Source organism: Uranotaenia lowii, chromosome 3, assembly GCF_029784155.1.
Source record: "Uranotaenia lowii strain MFRU-FL chromosome 3, ASM2978415v1, whole genome shotgun sequence".
NCBI lineage: Eukaryota > Metazoa > Arthropoda > Insecta > Diptera > Culicidae > Uranotaenia > Uranotaenia lowii.
This window is the reverse complement of record NC_073693.1, coordinates 54,006,708-54,031,739: the sequence shown is the minus strand read 5'-3', so window position 1 is coordinate 54,031,739 and position 25,032 is coordinate 54,006,708. Positions and strand designations below refer to the sequence as shown.

General features: G+C 41.7%; 4 protein-coding genes and 1 long non-coding RNA gene across 8 annotated transcripts; 2 read left to right on the top strand and 3 right to left on the bottom strand.

The window, feature by feature from the left end:
• Window positions 1–1,725: 1,725 nt before the first annotated feature.
• LOC129758635 (uncharacterized) lies at window positions 1,726–2,481 on the bottom strand. Its single transcript, XR_008740034.1, has 3 exons — window positions 2,291–2,481; window positions 2,056–2,227; window positions 1,726–1,989 (listed from the first exon to the last, which is right to left on the bottom strand). It is a non-coding gene; the product is annotated as an uncharacterized LOC129758635 (long non-coding RNA).
• Window positions 2,482–3,393: 912 nt separating this feature from the next.
• LOC129752192 (uncharacterized) lies at window positions 3,394–4,611 on the top strand. The gene has a single exon (XM_055747982.1). The coding sequence runs from the start codon at window positions 3,394–3,396 to the stop codon at window positions 4,609–4,611; it is 1,218 nt and encodes a 405-aa protein (XP_055603957.1).
• Window positions 4,612–8,617: 4,006 nt separating this feature from the next.
• LOC129754798 (mitochondrial carrier homolog 2-like) lies at window positions 8,618–12,661 on the top strand. The gene is made up of 6 exons (XM_055751041.1): window positions 8,618–8,833; window positions 10,807–10,872; window positions 11,002–11,086; window positions 11,146–11,719; window positions 11,839–11,949; window positions 12,030–12,661. The coding sequence occupies exons 1-6, from the start codon at window positions 8,678–8,680 to the stop codon at window positions 12,082–12,084; spliced, it is 1,047 nt and encodes a 348-aa protein (XP_055607016.1). The 5' UTR covers window positions 8,618–8,677; the 3' UTR covers window positions 12,085–12,661.
• A 661-nt stretch (window positions 12,662–13,322) lies between these two features.
• Window positions 13,323–19,175, bottom strand: LOC129750868 (multiple inositol polyphosphate phosphatase 1). 4 transcript variants are annotated; one of them, XM_055745990.1, is made up of 5 exons: window positions 18,586–19,175; window positions 14,803–15,077; window positions 14,644–14,738; window positions 14,345–14,581; window positions 13,323–14,287 (listed from the first exon to the last, which is right to left on the bottom strand). In XM_055745990.1, the coding sequence occupies exons 2-5, from the start codon at window positions 15,020–15,022 to the stop codon at window positions 13,364–13,366; spliced, it is 1,476 nt and encodes a 491-aa protein (XP_055601965.1). In that variant the 5' UTR covers window positions 15,023–15,077; window positions 18,586–19,175; the 3' UTR covers window positions 13,323–13,363. The 4 variants fall into 4 exon arrangements, with proteins under 4 accessions (XP_055601965.1, XP_055601964.1, XP_055601963.1 ...); XM_055745989.1 differs by having other exon boundaries at window positions 14,803–15,055; window positions 18,586–19,174; XM_055745988.1 differs by lacking the exon at window positions 18,586–19,175 and adding an exon at window positions 15,526–15,555 and having other exon boundaries at window positions 14,803–15,055.
• Window positions 19,176–19,568: 393 nt separating this feature from the next.
• On the bottom strand, window positions 19,569–24,078 carry LOC129750867 (heat shock protein 83-like). The gene is made up of 2 exons (XM_055745987.1): window positions 23,862–24,078; window positions 19,569–22,023 (listed from the first exon to the last, which is right to left on the bottom strand). The coding sequence occupies exon 2, from the start codon at window positions 22,021–22,023 to the stop codon at window positions 19,882–19,884; it is 2,142 nt and encodes a 713-aa protein (XP_055601962.1). The 5' UTR covers window positions 23,862–24,078; the 3' UTR covers window positions 19,569–19,881.
• Window positions 24,079–25,032: the final 954 nt, after the last annotated feature.

The window sequence follows — 25,032 nt, the reverse complement described above, 5'->3', positions numbered from 1 at the left end:
CAAGGAACAACTCCAGATTTAAACCAGAGGTCGAGTGCGAGCATTGGCGTTATTGGTGGTCGGACGCTTGTGCGGTAGTTATAATCGGATTTTTGTGAAATTATCTCAAAAAGAAATGCTGGTGATACAACAGTTCGATCCGGGAAGAGACATTTTACTGAAAGGTTAGTGTTTTTTAATTGAATTATCTTCGATTAACGAATTACTGCCGGAAGATTTTCCAAATTATGTAGGATCCTTTCTTTCTGTTTGTTCACGCTCTTACTGCTCCCAGTCGCTAGTAGCATTTTCTATTTACGTCATCTTCTGGCAGTATAATTCTATAAATTTATTCTATTTCAGAATTACAATGGATATCAATAAGATTCCTACCGAAAGATATTCCGGTTGGAATCTTGTAATTTGAAATAAAATAACGAGCACTCGTAGTTCCATTACCGCAATTTGCTCTAAATTTACGAAATTTTGTTTTGTTTTCAGAATGTTCAACGAGGATCAAGAGAACATAAACGGTTGATGGCGGAAACAATTCTAATTCATCGGTTCCAAGAACGCCTCCTACTCTCGCCATGATCCTAAAACCGTAAACCGTTTGGAGCACCATCATAGAGGTGTAATTCGAACGTACTTTCATGATCCAGATTTAGTCCAGGAAAACAGTTATCAATATGCGACAGCAGCAACAACATGGCACGCTCCTGGTTCGAAGGCAAATGTACCAGAACTGGCAGACTTGGGAAATAGAAATTTTCAGTCGATATACGATTCGTAGAACTACGTCTGCTATATGGAATTTCTTGATTCCTAGCAGCAGGCCGGGTTAGGAGAGGGAAAGTCAGGACTGGTAAACTATCCTGTTTTTTGGATAAATTTTGAACATTTTTTAACAATTTCATTTTACTTTTAAGGTTGTTGAAACACCCCCTTGTCACTGGCCGCCCGCTTAAGCAAGACTCAACAGATGGTTATCATACACCCACTTTCACAGGAACCGTCGTTACGCTTTTTGGTTTCGGCCGTGGAGCCACCTTTGTATGAGCGATAAGTTTTGGTTCCACAGCGAATAAAATGTATGAAAATTTCAACATACTGAAAACAGGAAGATTTCAAAATGATGAAAAGATTTTGTTTTTATCTCTGCTCAATAAAATTGCAATTAAAATGTGTTGTCTTCCCGAATAGAATTGCACCATGAAAAAACCATGATTTCCACATTCACACACCATAAATTGTATGGTTGACACAATGATTATTATCGTCCACAATATCGTGAATATACATTGGAATTAATAGTTTTCGACCATACATTTCATAGTTTCAGCCAAAATAACCATGAAAAAGGGGTATTGTTATGCAGCGTGACCATGAAAAAAATGGCGATTTTCCATACATTGAGAAGCTCAAAAATATGAAGTCCATGGTTAAAACAGCTTCCACTTTTTCATAATAAAACCATGAAAAGACGTTTATTTCCATTCTTAAAATGAAGGTGGAAGTCAAGGTTTTTCTATGGTATATAATTATTGTTTTAACCGTAAAATTTCATGGTTTACTATGAATAATATATTTTTTATTGATTGTGATATTCAGCTACAAAAGCTATTACTCGTTAAATAAGCACGACCGATCAGGAATATTTTTCCTTAAAACAAGAAACAACTTAAGCAGCCTGGTTAATCAAAATAGAACGAATTCAGAATAACTTTATTATATTTTATAGCTCTGCAATCCAGCCCATTGAGTGTGTACATTGACAGCGGTTTCGAGTATCTCTGATGGTTTGTGCTGGAGGCTGGAGGTTCGTAATTTGACCATTGTTGCCCCCGTTTTTAGTTGCTCCGCGCTATAGTGCCGCAAGCCCTTTGCAGAACACTTCGGTGGTCTGCAACTCAATCAGAATCCTGTAGATGTTTTTTGGAGATCTGTAGAGAGGCATTGGTTTCTGATGGTTTCGTGTTCTTTTGTGCTCCCAAAACATTTATGCGGCACCTGGAAAAGAACCCTCAGTTAATACAACACTAGAAATAGTTTGAAAAAAATAGGTAATTTTCTCACCTTATTTTCACGAGCTAATTAAAAAATCAACCAAATTCACCGACGAACTTTTCTTCCGGATCATCTGCCAGATGGTACCACCGGTTCCTCGATCCTCCTGCGAAAATTGGGGAAACAATTCGGTGTTCCAGTAAATCTTCCTCAGGAGCTGGAGCTCCAGAGCTTTCCTCTCCTGGAAATAATTTAAGTTTAAATTGGATGCATATTAATATTTAATACTATAAAAAATACTAACCATCATCACCGGAAGTTGCACCAGGAACTACAGAACGAAATACAGTCAGTTTGAATCCATCTAAACGATTGAATTCATCCAGTTTTGCCATTTTCAATAAACGCGAGGATGGCGAAAACATTGCCCGAATAAAATGGCGCGTGTTTAAAAGTTTCTACACGCTGAAGTAGAAGTAGGTAAAAGGAGCTAAAATGAACCAAAATTTATTTCGGTTGGATTTTAATTTTATCATAAATTACACAATAACATTGAAAATCACAAGAAAACTACAGTGGCACCTTGCTTTTGATATTTTCGTCAACCATGAAATATTTAAAATCAACGGTAAACTTCACGATAACTTTAAAAATGATGGTACTTTTAAAATTAAAAGCGGTTGAAAAATATCGAGATACCGCGATGAAGTTTATTGTTAAACTGAAAACCATTGTTCGGTTATATTATTACCACGGTCTTTGCTATTCGGGTTAATTCTATGTCTTCCAAATTCATTCGAAATAATTATTTTTTCATTTAAACGAATCGAAATTCCTCATCTCTGTAAAAATAACTATTTTCTTACTTATCTGCTAATATCGACTGCGGTTAAAAAGTAACCATATTTCCACTTCTCAAGAGAAGTCAAAAAATGACTTCTATGGAAGAAACCAAAAAATCACTTAACGCGGAAAGGTGTGAAAATGGTTACTTTTTAACGATAATTGGTTAATTAATTTCGAGCGTGTAAAGAATGTTGATTTTTAAAACTTTCCGTGCGTGTCCGTGCATGCCAGAGTAAGGAAAACACTCATATTCGAGGATTAGCTTTCATCAGTGAAGTGAAGTGAGAAAGATTTTTTTTTTTGCGAGGAAAATTATCGCGATATTTTTTCCGCTGCTGCTCGCATTATCCCATGATGCCTCTAGCAGTCTCGTTTTGACCGCGCTACAAGTCAGACGCTTTTCCTCCCGTTTATATTGTTTGAATCCCAGCTTTCTCGTCGCTGACGAACACTTCCTCTACCACGGACATCCTTTCCGATCGACTTTTCGGACGCTCAAACCTCAGCACCTGCCCATCTACAACACTTTTCGTCTGATTCGTTGAAACCAATCCCGCCCTCATGGGTGAGGTTCCCCCCGTGTGGGGCCAATTCCCCAACCCGCCCCGTAACAGAAACTCCAGAACGGTCCCAGAATGGATGGATCCTGCTGGCAACCACGGTCAGATCCAGTTCCTACGAATGAAACCAGTAAGCCCGGCCAAACTCCCAAAGAACCCGTTTGTAATCTCGTCATCCGTCGAACGACTTGTTGGTAAAATTGAGGGCGGAAATCCCATCGACGGTGGAACAAACTACCTACTGAAGGTCCGAAATCCAACCCAAGCCGCAAAACTCACCCAACTGACCCGGCTCATCGATGAAACTCCAATCACCATTGAGGAACATCCAACACTTAATTTTTGCCACTGCGTCGTCACCTGCGGTAGTGCCGACGGACTCTCCAACGAAGAGCTCCAAAGCTTCCTCTCCGAACAAGGCGTCAACAAAGTCTATCGGTTCACAAGGAAAACCGACAAAAAAGTTATCCCTACCAGCTCAATGGTCCTTACAATCAAAGGAACGGTCCCACCTCCCTACATCTACTTCGGCTTCATCAGAGTTGCCACTCGTCCGTACTACCCGCGACCACTGCTGTGCTATAGCTGCGGAAAGTACGGTCACTCGAAAAACCGCTGCCAAAATGCCCCCATCTGCCTTGATTGTGGTTTCCCAAACCAACACGATCCGTGCCCGAATCGTCCGCTCTGCGTAAACTGCCGTGGGAACCACCCAGCTACCAGCAAACTGTGCCCTGTACACAAACAGGAAGAAGCCATCATCCACTTGAAGGTCGACCTCGGTCTAACCCAAACCGAAGCAACCAGAGTATTCCAGCAACATTCCAACAACAATCAACGAGTCTCCCAAAATATCCCAAATGCTAACCCGGAAAAGGACCAACGGATTATGGAACTTGAACTCCTCGTTTCAAAACTACAAGAAGAGATTGAACAACTGAAAAACAGCAACAACGAATCTACGCTCGCTACCAACACCCCTTCCTCCCAGGACTCCGAGGATTCCGTCTCCGAACCCGAACAACAACCTTTAACCCGAAACACCCAGAACATCACATCCACTCCAAAGCGCAATCGGAACAACTGTTCCATTGACAGTCCCCCCGAATCAACAACAAATGCTTGCAACAAAAAAACAAGACTTCCCCAGATGAAACCAGTCGAAGCCCAAGGTAAACCCCCTCAGACTGCCCCCAACCCAAATGGTAAGTCCACCTAACATTTATCAGCACTCAGCTCTTACCACACGCAATATCCACCCTCAATATCATAAAAATGGCCAATACAACCCAAAATATGAACATACCAGCAACAAACCACCCCACCTTGATACCATCAACTGGTAAGAGCCCAACCAACCTTCCAACACAAAAAAAATCCATTAACTTTGCTGTTCAATGGAACACTAGGGGACTCATCTGCCGACTCCCAGAAATTCAACTGCTAATCAAAGAATATTCACCCATAGTTCTGGCAATTCAAGACATTCTAAGCAACTCTACAATAGCTTCTAATCTCATCCGTGGGTATCACCTTTACACCACCTCCAACCCCACCTCCCGCCAAGGAGCAGGGCTAGGGATTAAAGCCAATATTCCACACCAACTGATCAAAATCAACACCAGTCTCAATGCCGTCTGCGTCAGATTGCAGGCCCCCTTAGATATTACAGCAGTCTCCCTATACATACCCCCGCAAATGCCCTACCACGATTTCGTCGACAAACTAGAGAATCTCTTCTCCCAGCTTCCACCGCCGCTTGTGGTGATGTCAGACGCAAACGCCCACTCTACCTCATGGGGGAGCACCTACACTTCCAACAAGGGAACTTATTTGGAAAACCTCGCAATTACCAAAAACCTAACCTTTCTCAATAACTGCCACCCCACACGTATTGACCCTACATCCGGAGAAATGTCTGCCCTAGACATCTCACTTGTCTCTTGGGAACTCGGACCGAAATTCAACTGGGAAGTTTTAGAGGACTGCCACGGAAGTGACCACTTCCCCATCCTCATAAAAATTCAACACCCATCCCCCAAAGTTACCACCAGACCAAGGTGGAAATACACCGAAGCCGATTGGACTGAGTACCAACTTCTCGTAGACAAGCTCATCTCCCAGAAGAAACCAACCACACTGTCAAGCTTCTCGCAAATCATCCTCGAAGCTGCTACAAAATCTATCCCCCGCACCAGCGGAATCCCCGGGAAATGTTCCGTCCCATGGTGGTCCGACGAAGTGCGTGACGTCCTAAAGAACCGCCGAAAAAAATTGCGAGCCCTCAAAAGAATCCCCAATGACAGTCCCCTCAAACAGACCGCCCTGGATGATTTCAAAACAGCACGAACACTTGCCAGACGTACTGTCAGGGATGCCAAATCAAGATGCTGGCAACAGTTCACCGAAGAGATCCATCCCAACACTCCATCAACAGTCCTCTGGTCCAAAATCAAGACTCTCAACGGAGGATCCCGTAACGACGCCTATCACATATTGCTTAACCAACAATACGTCAATGACCCCCTTATAATAGCCGACTCCTTCTGCGAGCATTTTTCTTCCATCTCAGCCCCATCACAGTCCACGTTGCTTCCAATTCCTAATCACCTAAACAACAACGACGCTGACTACAACAGTAGTCTAACGCTGAATGAATTGGAGTTCGCCCTCAGAAGAGTCAAGGGACTCTCAGCCGGCCCAGACGATATCGGATACCCCTGCCTCAAAAACTTATCTCTACTCGGAAAAATCACATTCGTTGACATACTCAACAACATCTGGTCAGCAGGATCCCTACCCGACAGCTGGAAAATCGGTCTCGTAATCCCTATACAGAAACCCAAACAGAACCCAAATCTCATTGACAACTTCCGCCCCATTACCCTCCTCGACTGCACGGGGAAGATAATGGAAAGAATAGTCAACCGTCGCCTACACACCCACATGGGGAAACAACAACTCCTGGACCTTCGCCAATACGCCTTCCGAGCCGGAAAATCGACCGACGATTATTTCGATGATCTCGAACACCTATTCGACACTCACCTGAACCAGCAACACCATCTAGAATGCCTCTCCCTCGATTTGTCGAAAGCCTTCGACAGAGTCGACCGTATCGCCATACTGAACCAACTGATCAAGTGGAACATCGGAGGCCGGATGCTGGACTACATAAAAGACTTTCTGGCAGACCGATCTATACACGTTCTCATCAATGGTGTCCGATCACAAGTCAAACCCGTCCACGGCGGAGTCCCCCAAGGCTCCGTCATCGCCCCCACCCTTTTCCTCATAGCCATCAACTCCCTTTTCCAGACCATCCCTAACAATATCTCAACTTTCATCTACGCCGACGATATCCTCCTCGTCTCCTCATCACCTTTTGCTACTGTGGCGCGCCGATGGCTGCAAGCTGCAGTCCAACTGGTTGAAAAATGGGCTCCCACTGTTGGCTTCCAGTTTTCCCCCGATAAGTCAAGTCTATTACATCTTGGGCCCAACCGGAAAAAACTCCGAACCCTACCACCTCTAGTCATGCTCAACAAGACTATTCCCCTTGCCCACTCTACACGTCTACTCGGTATCTGGTTAGACGACCGTCTCAACTTTAAGTGCCATCTAAACCAAGTTCGAAAAAATGCCATCAACAAAATCAACATCCTGCGAATCCTCACCAACAAGACCAGTCTCGCCCACCGCGAATCACTATTCCGTTTCCTGCATGGATGGCTGATACCATCCATACTGTACGGCATTGGTTTTGTAAGTAGGGCATCTGAAGTTATGCTAACCAAATTGGAGCCACTATACAATAACTGCGTACGACTCATAAGCTCTGCTTTTCGCACGAGCCCGATACCCTCACTCATGGCTGAGAGCGGACAGCTCCCTTTCCGATTCCTCGTGGCAAAGCACCTATCGTCCAAAGCCATTCGCTCAATGGCAAACGGACGGAATAACGACTCACCAATGGTGAAAAGAACGAACAGCTTCTTGCTCCAAACAGTTGGTGACACTCTCCCCACCATATGTATCAGACCGGGGCCCAAGGTGCTAGACTGGAACGATAAACCACCCAAAGTTGACATGTCCCTTAAACAACACATCCGAGCAGGTGACCCCAGATCAACGGTCCTACCACAATTTAATCAACTGGTACAGACCAAATATAACCGCCATCCACATGTCTACACCGACGGGTCCAAAAGGAACTGTGGGAAGGTCGGCTGCGGCATCTACGACGGAGTCTCTCGTAGGAGCCATGGCCTCCCCGAAGCATGTACCGTCTTCAGTGCCGAAGCATTTGCTCTACTTGACGCCACCGAAAGATCGGAGTCTGACTCCGTCATCTTCTCCGACTCTGCAAGCGTCCTATCAGCCATAGCCGCTGGTAACGTCAAACACCCATGGATCTATGCCATTTCCAATAAAGCCCCCCACCGAAACATCACATTTTGCTGGATACCTGGACACACAGGGATACCGGGCAACGAAGTAGCTGATCGCTTAGCATCCGAAGGCACCAACCTCCCATCTTCAATCCACTGCATTCCCCAACCGGACGCAACGCTCCACATGAAGAGCAAAATACTCAACGCCTGGGCCATTGAGTGGTCTGAGAATGTGCAAGCCAAACTTCGGGAAATTAAGAATACAACCGAGACTTGGAATGACCGACCCAGCCCAACAGAAAGGAGAGCACTAACCAGAATCAGGATCGGACATACCCGACTCACTCATCTACACCTTATAACTAAAGACGATCCTCCCACATGTCCATCATGCAACGTTCAAATCACGATCAAACATATACTTACCTCCTGTTCGACATACCAAGCTCTCAGATCATCCTGTTCCTTAACTACATCTCTCCGCCAAATCCTCGCCCCCTGCCCTGACGAGGAGAAAAAATTGATCAGTTTTCTCAAAGCATCGAACCTCATCCACCAACTATAACTGAACACCGAAATCAGAAACACAGAAGTCAAAAGACTACTTGAAACGCTCAACGTCGGGATGAATAAACCTACTTGGTTTAAAATCCCTGAGAATAAAAGAACCAAAAAAAAAAAAAAAAAAATGATGCCTCTAGATAGAGCCATCATGCATTATCCTGTTGGGAATTTTGAAATCGATAACTGTGCTAAAACAGCAATATACGCCACCGGTGCCAGCCGAAATGTTTTAGCGTGGTCGAAAACCGTGTTTTGCATCTACCGTTGGGACAGCCCTTATCATCACACGGCAAAAACTGGCCACCGGTGACAAGCGGCTGCAGGGAAATGGACTGGCCGGACTGGACGGAATGGCCGGACTGGCAAAGCGAGAACAATTACGAATACGACCTGCTGCTGTACCATCCCCGCCAGAGTCTTGGCGTTAAGTCAGCTGGCACACAGAACGAAGAAGAATACGACCAGGACAATGAGTGGATCCGGCAACCCCCTGGCAACATGACAGTTAAGTCGAGTTTGCTGTGCCGTCTTAAAAATTGTAGATGTCGCACTAGTCGCGTTTGTTTACAGGAATCCTGGGTCGTCCCTAGCAGCGGCAACGTTCATTTTCCATTGAAACCACTTGATTTTGTTTCGGCATCCTTGGATGCAATTCAACTGACGAAATACCATTTTAAAAGGGCACATAATCAAAAGTGATGCAAAAAAGAAAAATAAATAACTTTATAATTAAATTTTAAAATAGTTGTCAATGAAATTAGTAATTTTATTTCAATCTATTTGTGTTCCATTCTCGGTTCCAACTTAATAAATTTTCTGTTTATAGCAAAGATTACAAAATGGCCATCTTTCATCCGAATCCGTTGTATTTTTGTTACAAGGCGTCACCAGATAGAGTTATGAATTTCTTTCATTAAACATCACGCGGTTTAAAATAGTTCCGCTATTTCCTTAAGTTTATTACGGTTAAATTTTATCCAGCTGAATGTTATGAAATATTAGTTTAACAAATATGTTGAGATAGTAAACACTGAGAATGAAAGCGGAAACGAGTTGAGGTGATGGCTTTGCATTTGCACAAGTGACGTACAGATAAAATTTCGGCAAATTTAATTTAAAAAATTAGTTCGTAGCATCAAATGTGAAGATTGCAGAAATGAACTTTTCTATAGTTTTATTGGCAGATTAGAAGTTAATGCCGATGTGTTAAAGGTGTGCAGAATAACCGAGTTGGAGGTAAAAATTTTAGAACAAAATCATCAAAGTATAAACTTAGCATACTATTGTTTATTGTTTATTGTTGCTTTTTAATCGTCTGACATATTTGTCTTAATGATAAAACTTAATTTAAGGTTACATAAATAAATAAATTGCTCGAGCGATGATTTTTCAACTATTATTTCTCAATTCGTCTCTTAGATAAGATTCAATACGACGTTTAAAGGTTGTGGTACATACATTGAAGTCGAAAAGCGTATAAAATCGTAGGAAGCTAATTTTTGCAGACCGTAAAGGGTCGTTACTACCATACCGCGTACTTCTTGATTCGAGTGAAAGCCAGTCTCGATTTCGAAGAGCTCTTTCTGGAGCATAGATATTACAGCGAGATAGCAACCATGAGCAGTCGATTTCATTTCGTAAAACCTTCGCCACGAACAGTGATTGGCCGATGACATGACGATCCGAGAGTGTGTGAAGACCCAGTAAAGCACAACGCTGGGCATACGGTGGCAGGTTTAGAGGATTCTCCCAAGGCAACTCCCGAAGAGCATATCGCACAAATTTTCTTTGAATAGCTTCAAAACGTGCAATCCATACAGCTTCAAATGGCCACCAAACAAGGCTATTATTATGATATCATGATAATTCGAACTCTGACACGGATTTCAAATGATGCACGGGATGTTTTTAGAGGATTAGCCGAACACATTTTGGATCAATATGCTTTAGTTAACTATCGAAACTTGTTGTTGAAATTATGTGTTGATTTTTATCTGAAGTTTCGGATGGAGTCCTTCGCTAAGCAACATAATGATTCTAAAGAATCTCTTCAAAAAAAAACTTACAAAGTTAATATTGTTTAGAAATGAATAAAATGTTGTTTTAAAATTTACCAAACCAAAAACCAATTACAAAGATTTTTGAATTAAAATTAGCTTGTGTATTTAATAAATAAAAGCCATTTGAAACGCTGACTTTTTTGACCATATTATCGTGTTTTTCTTTAGATATCAACTCCCTTGCCGCTGGTGATTCTTAATAATTGTTTTTAAAAACTTTTTTTTTCAATAAAAAAAAAATATTTTTGAAACCTTAATTTGTCGAACATTTCATTATCCACCCTTTCGATATGTTTGTTGAGTGAAAATGAGATTTTGACAGAACCAGAGAACCAGAAAAACTGGCACACGCGATTAGTATGGGAAACGTCAAGTTGCCAGGGGGTTGGGATCCGGTTCGGGCTCCGGTTGGGAGTCACCACGGCGCTACATCCGTTCGAATACGCCAAAGTGCTGATGCAGGTTAGAACTTATGGGATGGGAAGATGGGGTGGCGGAAAGCAAATAAGTGCTGAACTTTGATCATCGTTGTGATGTTTCTCAAGGTTCCGATAACATCTGATAAGCGCATAACACATTATCTATTTTTAGATCGGATTTGAGCCGATTGCTCCCGTTCCAGGAAGGACACTTTTCGGCAGGCCTACTATGATTCTACCCAATGTTTTTAAATATGGTGAGTATTGATTGGTTTGAATTTACGAACTTCTCCTAATCTGCTCTTGAAATTGCCAGCACAATTCATCAAAGATGTCGATGGTTTTAGCGGGTGTTTCAGGGGTTTAAGCGCCAAGATCGTCGGTAACATGCTGAGCGCTTATTACAGCGAGAAGGTAGCCGACGAAATGGGTTTGGAAGCAGCACCAGCTGACAAACGTGCGGACTCTGCTGCGCCAACTCCGGAAGAAGACAGCAAGCAACTGGACGAACAATTCAGGAAGCAACTGAAACGCAACGTTGTGGTGCACACGGCTGGGGTCGTCATTTCACACCCGTTCCATGTGATATCTATACGGATGATGGCTCAGTTTGTGGGCCGGGAGAAACTCTACACAGGACTGTGGCAATCAATCCGGGAGATTTGGTCTCAAGAGGGAATCGCAGGTTTTTTCTCTGGATTCATGCCCCGGCTTATTTGCGATTTGGGTTGTCTCGTTATTTCAAGTTCGGCAACCTATCTGGTTAGCAAGTACCTTGTCCGGGAGCGAGAGGGTCGAGTTTATGTTTCAAGCATTTCGCAGTTTGTAGTATCAAGTATGTTCTATCCGTATCACGTGGTATCAACTAGCATGATCGTTAACGGATCTAGGTGAGACTATGTTAAATATCGGTTGTTGTTCTTTTTTTTTCTTTTGAGAAATTTAACAGCAAGCAGTCGTTTTTGCCAAAGTTGATGTTGTATATAATATTATTTTTCAATACTTCCAGACTGAAGGCAGGCTCCATGCCATCCATGGAACAGTACAGCGATTGGAGAGACTGCTATTCTAAACTTAAAGCCGCTGGTCAACACAAACGGGGAAACTCGCTGTTCTTTAGGTGAGTTCTTCCGTAGTCTAGACGTATTTTCATTCACAATCGATCGATTTGAAATTCATAAATTCCTTTTTTTCTTTCAGATATACCTCACGCGCTTTGACCAACAGTTATGAATCGAAAAAACTGATGAACTAGCTCCAATGCTAAACAATTTGAACAGTGGGATCAAATGCCACGCTCGCAAGCTGGAACGCAAAAGCTACCGCCAAGAGTTAGTCATATTTAGCCCCTTTGTGCTTGCAAGATAAGTATCAATTCAAGTGACAAACATTTATTCCATTTACTAAACAATCGAATTGAAAATGCACATGTTAATCCCCTATTGAAAGATATATAGGTACTTACTTATAATTGAGCCTCCAAACTGATTACCGTTAGGAGATTTTGTTGAACTTCTTTTATTAGAATTTAAACAAATTTAGTGGTCGCATTTATTCAGCTCTACGCAACATGTTTTGAGAGGTTGGACCACAACTCATGGTTTCAAGAATTAAACAAAAAATCTGCCAAAAAGTCTTCGTGTAGAGCATTTGAATCATTTTAGGTGATCTTAGAGTTTTGTTCTCGTTAGCAAACTACACAACTTGTTCTTTATTTCTGTTTGAGCCGGACTCTTTTTGTTATGAAATTGTGCAGAATTCTCAAAAAGACAGCACTTCATGAGCTGTAACATTGCGAATTTAAAGATTTTCTTCTCCGATTCATGGATTAATTGCAGTTGTTGTTTTTTTTAGAAAGAAATCCTTTGTATGGCTGTTAACAACTGCTCGTTCACTTTGAGACTTATCTATAGACTGTGCCCACCTGATGATAAAGGGTTGCTAACCGCAGTTAAAGTGACGCTGACCAACTCAAATCAGACCAGCATCAACGATAATAAACAATTGAACTAGCTCCGCCAAACTTAGATTGAAGGAATGAAACCAAATGAACCAAACTGTCCCAACATTTGTTAGCTGATTACTTATACTCATAAAGTAACTGCCTATATACAAGGTCTTGGCGCTTCGATTCAAAAGCAATGCTGTCTTAAGACGTGGTTCAACCCCTTATCATATTCACACATGTTGTGGGATCTTAAAGGTCTCAAAAACTCAGCAAGATCTTCGCTGTAGCATGTAGAAGCAGAAAAACTATTCAGGGGTGGTGCTGACAGGATACTCACTTCGTCGTTCCCCAATTGGCCTTACCTTGACGGTTAAAAACTTACGAAAGGTGTTGCAGCGATGCGCATGAGTTACTTCGAAAGCGTTACCCAACATTGATTGTTCAAAACGATTGTCGGTGCTTTATTTAAGAACAACCCACCATCCCGAAAACACACTGAAGATGAATGTCAAGGTTATAAAAAAAGAGGTCAAAAATTCAAGAAATATTCTTCTATACAGATTTATTTAAATAAATACTCTTGGTATCACCAATGTATAAGAACAGCTAAAATTAAAATACCCACCGAGCTCATTAAACCAGTTGAAAGGACACTCACCGCGGCGCCTCCTCCGGCACAGTACAGCTTGGCACAATCCCCTTCGGTGAACCGGCGATATCGCCTCTGCAGTTCGCCCCAATTACACAACCCCACGTTACACCAATCGAACAGTAGTGCCCTCTCATTGAGGAAGAAAATAACTTTGACAGGTTCCACCGGGTCAGCGCACTGATACTTAACGGCGGCCACGTTTGCAGCAAACGGCGTTAAGACGCTGGATTTGAACAATCTATTCCGCATTCCGTGGTAGTTGTCCGCCCTAGGAGCCTCTCGGTCCTTGACGGCACCCAACGCCGTCAGAAAAAGCTGTATCTCCGATTCGTGAGTGAAGTAAGCCGTCACCAGAGGATCGTCAGGGGATGCGAAGTGCCTTATCATGTCCGAAACTGCGTAACATGCCAAATCGGAGCTCCTCTCGTAACCGTAACTGTTCTGATAGTAGTATTTCAGGTCTTCTCTGTATTCTAAGACGTTGACCTGATTTTTGGTGAATACGCTGCACCAGGAACTCAACTGCTGTAGATGCCAAGCCTGCTCGAACCTACATGCGTTCCACATGGCATCGACCTGATCCAGGCTTAGGTTGTACCGGAATCCCAACCGGGTAGAAATATCGGACAGGGTGATCTGGAACAGTGGCGATGCGATAAATTTGTTCAACTCCGAATCCGGCAACTTGTTCTTGTCCTTGTTGGCATCGTATGCCGGGCAGAAATCGTACGGTTTCAGTAGTTTGTCATCGGTTGGTTCCGGTTCCGGTTTGATGTACTCGGACATTCCATCGCCGAACAATCCCTCGACAAACGCCTTGAAACTGGCCTCCGTTCGCTGGCTATCAGTATGTCGGAACTAAAAAAGGAAACAAATTTATCTATGATCAAGAGCTGGGAAGATAAAACCACTTACCAAAAATCGCTCCTTCCGATATTGGCCCGAGAACACCTCGTAAAACCTGTCCTGGTACCGCTTGGCCATGAACTTCAAATCGTTCCAGCCCTGCACCGTTAGGAATGAATCAAAGTTGCTGGTGATGTTACGATCCCAGTGCCAAAGTCTAAGCAGCTCAAGATCGTCCGGGCACATTCGACCGACATCCGGTGCAGTGCGTCGATTTTCATAGTTATCGATAATGGAATCACGAAGCTGTGGAGAGGAAAGAATTTTAGCTTTAACCTGCTGAGATGATTTAGGAGTACCAGACTTACATTGGTCAAAATTTGCGGCAGAGACTCAATGTCTTTTTTCCCCGGAAGCCGCGTGCCGTGTCTGCTCAACAGCCATACTTTAGAGGGGATACAATCTGCAGGATGATGTTACAACATTTAGAAACGAACTAGGCAATCTTATCACAACTCCGAACTTACTAGGAACGATGTACTCTCGATTCGAGGTCGGTGCACGAATTACTTCGTACGCCGTTTTGGTGCTGAAGTGTTTGGCTTGGGTTCGATCCGAATCGATGCTGTAGCAGTAGTCCTCGCAGCACGTGGCCTGGCTGCCTACCTCTGGCAGTGCCATTAAAGGGACGAGGACGACGACGACGCTAATGAGGTAGCTCATTCTCTGCAGGTTTTTTGGACTCATCTTTATTGTGTTTCGACTTTTTTTTGTAAGTGTCTGAAATTATAAGATCAATCCGCTAATAACAAATTATTTTGTTGGAAAGGCTTCAGATTTCAAACTTTTTCATTGAGATGGCTAAAAACTAAAACTTGTAGGTAAAAGGTGTTGAGAACAAAATTTGAGCCGTTATTTTTAAGCCTGGGAGGATGGACTAATGTACAATACTTTTCGGCGCTAGATTGAGTTTATCTGCCTCTTTCATGACATTGACGAATTCGAACTTTTTTGATGCCTAGATTCAGAGGCACGTTTACAGCATGCCAACAAGTGGCAGTGTATATCACATGATCTCATCAGCTACCTTCTCAACACACCTAATGAATGAATGGTTCAGACACCAGAATCGATGACACAATAATTCTCACACCACCCGGTTCAAATCTCTCACGCGGCGTTTTCCGATGGGCCGCGTGTAGTGATAAACAATTATCACTCTCATGTGGTCCGCGTGTATAGAACCATACCTGGTTGAAGCTCATTCGAAGTGATGGAATGTGTTCTCTAAAAAAATGATACTTTTGAAGATGTCAAAGGACCTACTTTAGTCGAAAAAACAATTTGGTGTCAGTATCGCATTCAACAATTAAATAAGCGAAAGAAAGTACCTATGACCTAAACCAGTGGTTTTCAAACTTTTTTCGCTCACCGCCCCCTTTTGCAAAATTTTCGAGCTCAAAGCCCCCCTTAGCAAATGAAAATTTGGATCGCTTAAAATCATTAGCTTTGGCTTGATGTTGTTATAAGGCTTAACTCAAAATTAATTTAAATTTATATGAAGCCCTCAGAGCCAAAGGGGTATTATTTATAAGTGTAAAAATGGTCGATTTTGATTTATTAATGTTTAATGATTCTTATGTTTCGAACAACATTTGCTTCATCATTTTTCAGATTTTTAGTATTTTATTTACAAACTATTTTGTAAGAAAGAGAAATGCATTCTTTTAAATACATGGTTAATGACCAAACATAAAAAAATTAAAAGCGTGTTTTCTCGAAATTTGCTTTCACTCACTTATACTAAGGTTGCCGGAATTTTCCCAGCATGTACCGGAGCCGGACAAATCCGGGATATTTTATCTAAAAACCTGGCTAAATCCGGGCGTTTGATAATAAAATTGTCGATCAAAAACCGGATTATATCCAGGCAAATTATGAAAAAAAACTTGAAAAAAACTTTTCATAATTGTTTTTATGAAATTGCTCAAAAAATTTCTTTTTGACGCGTAAATAAAAATATTAACAACACATTTTGTTTATATTTTGATTGTTTTGGCTGAATGAATAGTTCCTGAGAAAAACAGGCCTTTCTCACATTGAATCCGGGCAACCGGGCTGGACCGAGCAAACCCGGATAAAACCGGGCAATCTGACAACCTTAACTTATACCCATTTGGTTCCAAGGGCCACTTACAACACTTTTTTCAATGTAAAGTTTCCTGCACACTTACTTGAACTAATTAATAAGTTTGATATAAAATCAAATATCTTAAATTTTGGTAAACAAAATTTTCTTTTTACCATTAATTTGCATTAGTGTTGAGAACTAAATTGCATTATTAAATACAAATACTGTCAAGTCGGTAAAAAAAATAAGAATAGTATTACTTCTTGATATCTGAATTCAAGTCCTGTTCAAAGTTCAAAGTTCTAATACAGATTTTTTTGAAGGTATTTTCTGTTTAGCAGCATTATTCTTTTTTTAGTATAACCCAAAATATTCTTACCAAACAAGATCAACATGTAGAGCGTATACAAAATCAGTGGCAATATAAAAATATCTTTTAGTAACATTAAAAAATAATTATTGAGATACTGGATCGAAAAAATTGCTTTCAGCTCTGTGAAATCATAGATATTTTAGTCTTCAACCTGATGTCTAGTTTTGTAACGTTATTTCATTTTTTGCATCTAACTAACTCGTTGTCATTCATAATCTACGTTGTTTCGGGATTTGTGAAAATATGAATTACGACCTCACCGCACCCCTGAGCCCTTCCAACGCCCCCCAAATTTCAACATTGAGCTCACCGCCCCCCTGGAAGCTCTCAACGCCCCCAAGGGGGCGGTAGGGACCACTTTGAAAACCACTGACCTAAACGATTCGGTTGACGATTAGTTTACTGACAAGGGAACTGAACCGAAAACGGATATGATGTGCAACAACCCGTTAAAACCGTTCTTCGTGACAATGGTAATTACACACTCCGCTTAATGTTCGAACGCCATACCCAAAAATCGCGGTCTTTTGTACAAGCTTCACGATCGAGGCAAGCACATCTATGCGATGCGAGAGCACCCGTATTCTCGAACGCGCAATTACCGAAATAAGAATGCCCATTTGGAACGTGTTGTTGTGTTTCGCGTCGTGCCGTATTAACAACGCGTGTGGATCATTTGGGGTCAAATGGGGGAAATGCGAAAATTAAAACTTCCACCCACCTACACACGAAGCTCAATCTCAATTTCCAGAAAAAAAACTTTCATTTTATTTTTACGAGTTGCTTATTTATTTTGGAAATACTCCAAAGCCCACCATAGAGAGTGAAACATGCTTTCATCCCAGGCTGATCTTGAAATGCATCGTGGTGCAATGAAAGAAAAGAAAGAAAAAAAGAAATTACCTACGTAACATGTTTCTGCATCTTCGGTCTGAGTCTGTCGAGGATAGCAGTGAAAAACCTTGTCCAGCACAATAACCCAGTCATGCGCGTCAGTTAAGCACTTTTATCGTTGGCCGGCGGGCGTGTGGTTAGATGTGATCGAACCAATTTGAATATCTGGACCTCAGCATCTAATTGCCGAAGTTTGGTAGCTCGAAATCTCAAGTCTCTTCTTTCAAATATCAAAAATTTACAAGTGTTTTCCGTTTGAAAGGGAATGCATGGAATGAATGCGAATGCATGGAAAAAGACTTTGATTTTTTTCTCAGATGTCATGCCAATTGCGAAAACCGTCCAACAAAGCCGGGCTTATCGCAAAAATCTGTGCAAATAGTTCGTGTAAAAAACCTTGATGTAATTAGGTAAAATTTACAATGGGTTTGATAACCTTTTACCTTAAATTTTTTATAAAATCACATTTTGCTTTGCATGGAGATAAATTAATCAAATGGTTCAACGAAATCATCTTTTTATTATTCAGCTCAACAATAGTCGTTTTTGAATACTAACAGTTACTTTAGGATAAGCATCGACTTTCGTAAAAGATTTTTCTAGGCAGTACCTAAACCATAATGTACTTCTATTTGATCAATATACTCGATCAAAACATCCAAAAAGTGCCAACCTCGGCGATTCCATCCATATTGCAAAGCGCTATCAATTGGTTTACAATAACACCCCCGATCGAGCTAGCAAATAAAATTGCTGACTACCGCACAAAAACTTGCTAAAATGTTGAGTCTCCACTCGACAAGTCTTGATAATCGTTGATGACACCATCAACCTACAAATGCCACTCAAAGCACTTGACAAAAAAAAAAAAAATAACAAAAAACTGCGCAATTGAACATACCTAGTACTTACCTCAACAACTTATTTTTCGGTTGTTTAATTTGCCTTAATAACTCGGCGAAAACAGGGCTCTGCTTTGAGAATGGATCCTGTATTCGACGATGGGACTCGATAGCCTCTTTATAGTTTACTACATATAGGTTTTCATGACATCTGAACAGGTGTATACTCATAGAAGTCAACGCACGCTACAGAGCCTCCGGTTGAGTTTGCTGGGGGACTCCACCCATTTTCTCAAATTATATGTGAACCTAACGACGTGCGGTAAGAATGTCTCGCGGGATTTGATACACACTGGAAAAGCACCCGGCCGCTTGAGTTGTGTCTACTCTGTTCAACAATCTAGGTGACGATCGTAACGGTTAATCCTCAACCAAATGCAACAACGACCCTTTGCCTAGGGTAATTCTTCTAGAGTTCTTGGGCGGGAAAAGAGCATGCAACTCTCTATACCACCAAAAGAAATAGGTACTTTCTCCTTTGGTGGAATTTCAAATGGTACCGACCCGACTGTAAAGCGACGACGCGAACACCGCGAGAACTGGATTAAGACTGGTTAAGGTACAAGCGCGTTCCTTAACACATACTGATGGATTGGTGCGGATGACGATCTGCCTGCTGTTGATCGTTCTTCTATACTACAGGCACCGTACCGGTGAGACCGGTGAGGAGAGCTCGCTCAGTTGTTGTTTCAGTGTTTCTACCGTTTCTACACAGATGTTGAGAGAGTGCCGCTGATACTTTTTCTTTCTTTTGTTTGCCCTTACCTTTCATCTATCTTTTTATCGTGTTACAGGTTCAATACAAATTACTGATTCTTGACTTAGTTTTTTTTACTTTGTACGGCATTTTCCATCCTCTGGGATGATTCATCCCTAATTTCATTCTTGACTTTGCCAAACTACTTTATGATTTCGTTAACGTATTAATGACCCGTGAACCTCAATTTCTTTCGGTAAGTGTGATATTTGTCTTAACTAACAACAGAATGTGAATTCTTCGTATCATGTTTGTTCTTTTATTTTAAATCAGAGTTTTACGTACGTTAATTATAGCTGATTAATCCGAATTTTCATAAATACAAGTACTGTGAGTACAACTTATTTGCATTAAGTGATTAGGTGCTAGAGTTACGATCTTTGTCACTAAACGTAGCAGTAAATTGGTAAAAGCTTTTTATTCCAACAACGATATCCTACCACCCGTTGAAGTAGAAAGCCAACCGTTACAACACGGCAGGCATTCGTTTCTCTTCTCTCTCACTCTCTCTCCGCAACCATTCAATGGTAATCTTGCTAATCAGTCAATTTAATCAACTTCCTCCATGTGCGAGGCATCCTCGGAGTCATCCACTAGTGGTGGGGCATCACCAGCGCCTCCAGTTGCAGCGGCAGTGGACTCTTCCGGAATAACTTCGTCTTCGTCGATGCCAAGACCCAGCTTGATCATACGGTAAATGCGGGAAGCGTGTACTCCAGGTTCATCCAGCGAAAATCCAGACGATAGCAGGGCAGTCTCGAACAGCAGAATGACCAAATCCTTGACGGCCTTGTCGTTCTTGTCGGCATCGGCACGTACACGCAGAGTTTCGACGATGGAATGATCCGGGTTGATTTCCAGGTGCTTCTTCCCGGCCATGTAGCCCATGGCAGACGAATCCCGGAGGGCCTGAGCCTTCATGATACGTTCCATGTTAGCGGACCAGCCGTACTGGGACGTAACGATACAGCAAGGCGAATCGACCAGACGGTTGGACACGACAACTTTCTCTACCTTGTTATCAAGGACTGACTTCATGACCTTGCACAAGTTCTCGAACTTGGCCTTGTCTTCCTCCCGCTTCTTCTTTTCCTCTTCGTCTTCTGGCAGCTCCAAACCTTCCTTGGTGACGGATACCAGCTGTTTGCCCTGGTATTCCTTCAGCTGCTGGATGACGTACTCATCGATGGCTTCAGTCATGTACACAACTTCAAATCCTCGCTTCTTGACACGTTCAACGAATGCGGAGTTCTTGACCTGGTCGATGCTTTCACCGGTGATGAAGTAGATGTGTTTCTGGTTCTCCTTCATGCGACCGACGTAATCAGCCAGCGAGCAGTACTCGTCACCCGAGGCCGAAGTGTTGAAACGCATAAGATCGGCCAGCTTCTGACGGTTCTGACTGTCTTCGTGGATTCCGAGCTTCAGATTCTTGCTGAACTGATCGTAGAACTTCTTGTAAGTCTCCTTGTCTTCGGCGAGTTCTTCGAACAGCTCCAGACATTTCTTGACCAAGTTTTTGCGGATGACCTTCAAGATCTTGTTTTGCTGCAACATCTCACGGGAAATGTTCAGAGGAAGATCTTCCGAATCGACGACACCCTTGATGAAGTTCAGGTAGTCTGGGATAAGTTCTTCGCAGTTGTCCATGATGAATACTCGTCGCACGTACAGCTTGATATTGTTCTTCTTCTTTTTGTTTTCAAACAAATCGAAGGGCATACGGCGAGGGACGAACAGAAGCGCACGGAAGTCCAGCTGACCTTCAACGGAGAAGTGCTTGACGGCCAGATGATCTTCCCAATCGTTGGTGAGAGACTTGTAGAACTCTCCGTACTCTTCCTGAGAGATGTCGTCAGCGTTACGAGTCCAGATGGGCTTGGTCTTGTTCAGCTCCTCATCTTCGGTGTATTTCACCTTGACGGTCTTCTTCTTCTTGTCCTTTTTCTCTTCATCGTCTTCAACATCCTCGATCTTTGGCTCCTCGTCCTTCTTCTCCTCTTCCTTCTTTTCTTCTTCGGCTTCATCATCGCTGACTTCCTTCTCACGTTCCTTCTCCACCAGCAGCTTGATCGGGTAGCCAATGAACTGCGAGTGCTTGTTGACAATGGACTTGATCTTGCTCTCCTCCAGATACTCAAGTTGATCTTCCTTGATGTGAAGAACAATCTTGGTACCACGGCCCAATGGCTCGCCAGGGTCGGAGCGAACTGTGAACGAACCTCCGGCCGAAGATTCCCACACGTACTGTTCGTCATCGTTGCTCTTGGAGTAAACGACCACCTTATCGGCCACCAGGTAAGCGGAGTAGAAACCCACACCGAACTGACCGATCATACTGATGTCGGCACCAGCCTGCAGGGCTTCCATGAAAGCCTTCGTGCCGGACTTGGCAATCGTACCGAGATTGTTGACCAAATCGGCCTTGGTCATACCGATACCGGTATCGATGAGGGTCAGTGTGCCGGCTTCCTTGTTCGGGATGATCTTGATGAACAGCTCCTTGCCGCTGTCCAGCTTCGAGGGCTCGGTCAGCGATTCGTAGCGGATCTTATCCAGGGCATCGGAAGAGTTGGAGATCAACTCACGCAGGAAGATTTCCTTGTTCGAGTAGAAGGTGTTGATGATCAGCGACATCAGCTGAGCGATCTCAGCCTGGAACGCAAAGGTTTCGACTTCGGCTTCCGGCATCTGGAGCGAAAGGAAGATGAAGAACAAGAGAAATGACTTAGTGTATTTTTAAGGATCATAGTTAATTAGTTTTTGGTTAGAAAGTTCTTTCTTCAATGGAAAGAATCGCTTCCAAAGCGTTTATGTTTTCTAATTAGCTTTTATTGCGGTTTGCGGTGGGTTTGTGATAACTTTTTAAATCGACAGCGATTGATTTGATATTTGACTTCCAACTCGACGGTTTTTTGTTAAACCTAATCCCTCATCAGCTCTAGTCTAAATATGACACAATTAGAAGTTTGGGGAGTTACCTATAACTTTTTTCAGACGCATCCAAGAAAAAAAATCTCTTCTGAATTCCATAATAAATTCACGAAACAATTAATGCTGTATTTTTGTGGAAGCCCATACAAAAAACAACCCTATTGAATTCTAAATGCATGTTTTATTGATTTTTTTTTTCTCCGACATTGAATAACGTAATAAGCGATTGTTGTGGAATTTTTTCTAAGAATTACAAGGGAAGGTGCTCGATTTTTCATATATTTTTCGAATTCGAGCAGTAATCTAAAGTGTTCAAAAACAAATTATAAAAATTCGTGTTGGCCCAGATGTATATGAAACATGAAGAATCGTTAGGTGTACTGAACTCAAAATTTATGATTTTGGACTTGCACCCCTCTGATCCTGAGGGCCCCAAATGTAATTTAAATACAATTGAATATTCGAGGAGAAGATTAACTACATATGTATGTGTGCATTCAAAAAAAAACATTTTGTGGTTGTCCTAAGATAGCTAAGACCAAAAGTCACAACTAGCCGAATAAAAAATGGTTAAAGAGTAAGAAATAAACGAATAACTCAAAAATAAAGATTATTCAAAATTCTAGTCTTTCAAACGAAAGACATATTGAATATTGACTCAAAAATTCTTGTTTGAGTTTCAAGTTTATTGTTCGAAATTACGGTAGCCTCAAAATTACATATAACTTACATGACATAGTTGTACAAGGTGAAGGATAGAAAACGCAAAGTGAGATTACAAAAGAATATATACGGTTTTTTGAAATTTTGCTCTTAATCACTGACGAGAAGTATAGCGATAGGGTTGTTTTTTCCAGATCAATGTAATTGTTTTATTGGATTTTTTTTTTATTTTTTTATCGAGGGGATAACGTGAAATTATATAAAAAAAAACTACAATTATTTTTTTCAAAGAAGAAAAATCTTCTCAATAAGGTCATTGAGATGTTAAATGTTGAAAACTTAAAATATCGAACGTTTTCAACTACATTCAGGACTATGAATGTTAATTGAAATACATACAATTGATACTTAGACAAGAAATTATGAAAGAAAGATTATAACATATTATTACAGTTGTTGCAATTAATGTATTTCCTTGACCCTAACTATGATTTTATATCGATGGGCTGACGTTAAATCAATAAAGCACAATTACAATTACAATTTGCCTTTGTGCTGACTCATCATGATGCACCATGAGCATATTTGGCAAGCAAGATGATGAAAATTTGTAATTTTAACGAAAAAGCATACATTTCTTAAATAAAAGCCATTTTCTCATCATAGCAGTCCTTTCAAATTAAAACTTTTTACAGGGAAAAAATCTATATTTTCTGCATTAAATGTAAGTCAAGGTTGAACACATCTAAAAGAAAATTGACCTAATTTTATCAGAAATCTGAAAATTCACTTTCATTCAAAAGTATTAAACCTCCCCAACTTTTACTTGGGGAAATTGTTCAATATTGCGGAAAAATTTTCTTGAAAAAAAAACGTGCTCTCGATTAGATCGATCAGCACCATCTTTCTTTTTTCCACAGTTAATCACTCACCTTGATAGCGTTTGCTTCTTATCAACAGCTGGGTAAACTATAAAACACTTTAAATTACACTCGGGCTCCAGTAGTTTACACTCTCGGGTAACGTTCGTTCCAGAAAATTCTGGACTTCCGGAAACACAATCGGTTCTAGAATTTTTGCAAGGGAACGAAAGGAATCTTTCTGCGACACAGCCGGCTTCGCAAAACGTTGAAGAAAGAATGATGAGCTGATGAGATGAAGAGCCAGAACAGGAGCGTTGCTGAGAAAACGCTTTGTTGAGAGATGAGAGTGAGAGATGAGAGAACAAAATAATGGCGCCGGCCGACGCGTGGAAATTCGAGAGAGACGCCCCTGGCGTTCGGTCGACGAGTCGGGTCGGCTTGAGTGAGAGGAAAAACGTTCGGCTAGTGGTATTTGCTTAAGTGGTCGAAACAGTTTTTGAGCCAATTTAGGAAGAACTGTTTTGCTTCAGAATTACATGACGATTGAGGTGAATTGTATTGATTAAATCAATAAATAATTATTATTCTTGTTTATTGTATGTACTGAGCGTTATGGGAGTGTTAAACCTATATTTTCTTGCATTGAACATCTGCTAATTGCGCAGTCCAAAACAAACACGCTCTTTTTTTTTTTAAACTCAAAATTAAGTAGTTTTGGTTCAAAACAGCACTTCAGTGGCTTCCCTCAACTTTGAGTTTGACAGGGCAATAACAAAACTAAGTTCTGATAGGTATACTCAATACTGAGTTCGGCAGCCGAACTCGGATTTATCCTTTTTTTTTCGAGGGTAGCTGATTTTCAGGGAATTAAAGGATGATTAAAATTTGTTGTACCCGGATGTTGCTGTTCCGGTACATTGCATTGCAATTACAGAGCGGTGGAAAGTTTTGACACTCCCGGTCAAAGAAAACTTCCGGATGTTACTTCCCACGGGAAGTAAACAACATCCGGAAGTTTCCGGACATTCCAAGCCGCTCACCATATGATGACAATGACGGACAGAATTTTACGCTGACACGGTGAACATGCATTTCATTATGAAGTTCCTTCATAGTCTTCCGGTATTTGTTCCGGAACGACATAATTTTGCGACGTGTTCGTTGGTTGCTGTTCCGGTTCGGACTGAACTCGCTAAGTGTTTTCAGTCCAACAAAGAGAGTTCAATTTTTAGTTCATAAG